The sequence below is a fragment of the Penaeus monodon genome, chromosome 25 (genome assembly GCF_015228065.2).
Source record: "Penaeus monodon isolate SGIC_2016 chromosome 25, NSTDA_Pmon_1, whole genome shotgun sequence".
Classification (NCBI taxonomy): domain Eukaryota; kingdom Metazoa; phylum Arthropoda; class Malacostraca; order Decapoda; family Penaeidae; genus Penaeus; species Penaeus monodon.
In genome coordinates, this window is record NC_051410.1 from 18,411,219 (window position 1) to 18,411,495 (window position 277).

Sequence of the window (277 nt, forward strand, 5' to 3'; positions counted from 1 at the left end):
CCGGTCATCTTCCCTGCATTCGAAATGGCCTCCCGTGGATTCCTACTCACGCTGCCAGACGTAGGACCTCGACGAGGGCGGTGCAGAGGGCAAGGAGGACGCAGGCGAGGGCGAAGGATCCTGGCGAGGCGGTCGACAGGCTCGGCAGGAGCAGGACTTCCTTCACGCCCCCGTGGAGCAACGGCACGTGCAGCATCCCCAGCAGCTGCGGCGCGGGCAAGGCGGAGGAGGTCAGCGAGAAGCAAGGCGGTTGCACAAATAGGAAAGAAAGGAACGC

At 64.6% G+C, this 277-nt stretch overlaps 1 protein-coding gene across 1 annotated transcript in view; it reads right to left on the minus strand.

Annotated features, from left to right (window-relative positions):
* The window catches only part of LOC119589098, a gene marked incomplete in the record, with an annotated part of 19,557 nt that overhangs the window by 6,700 nt on the left and 12,580 nt on the right, over window positions 1–277 (minus strand). Inside the window, 1 exon segment of the mRNA XM_037937675.1 lies at window positions 51–205. Within this exon segment, the coding sequence (XP_037793603.1) occupies window positions 51–205 (155 nt within the window).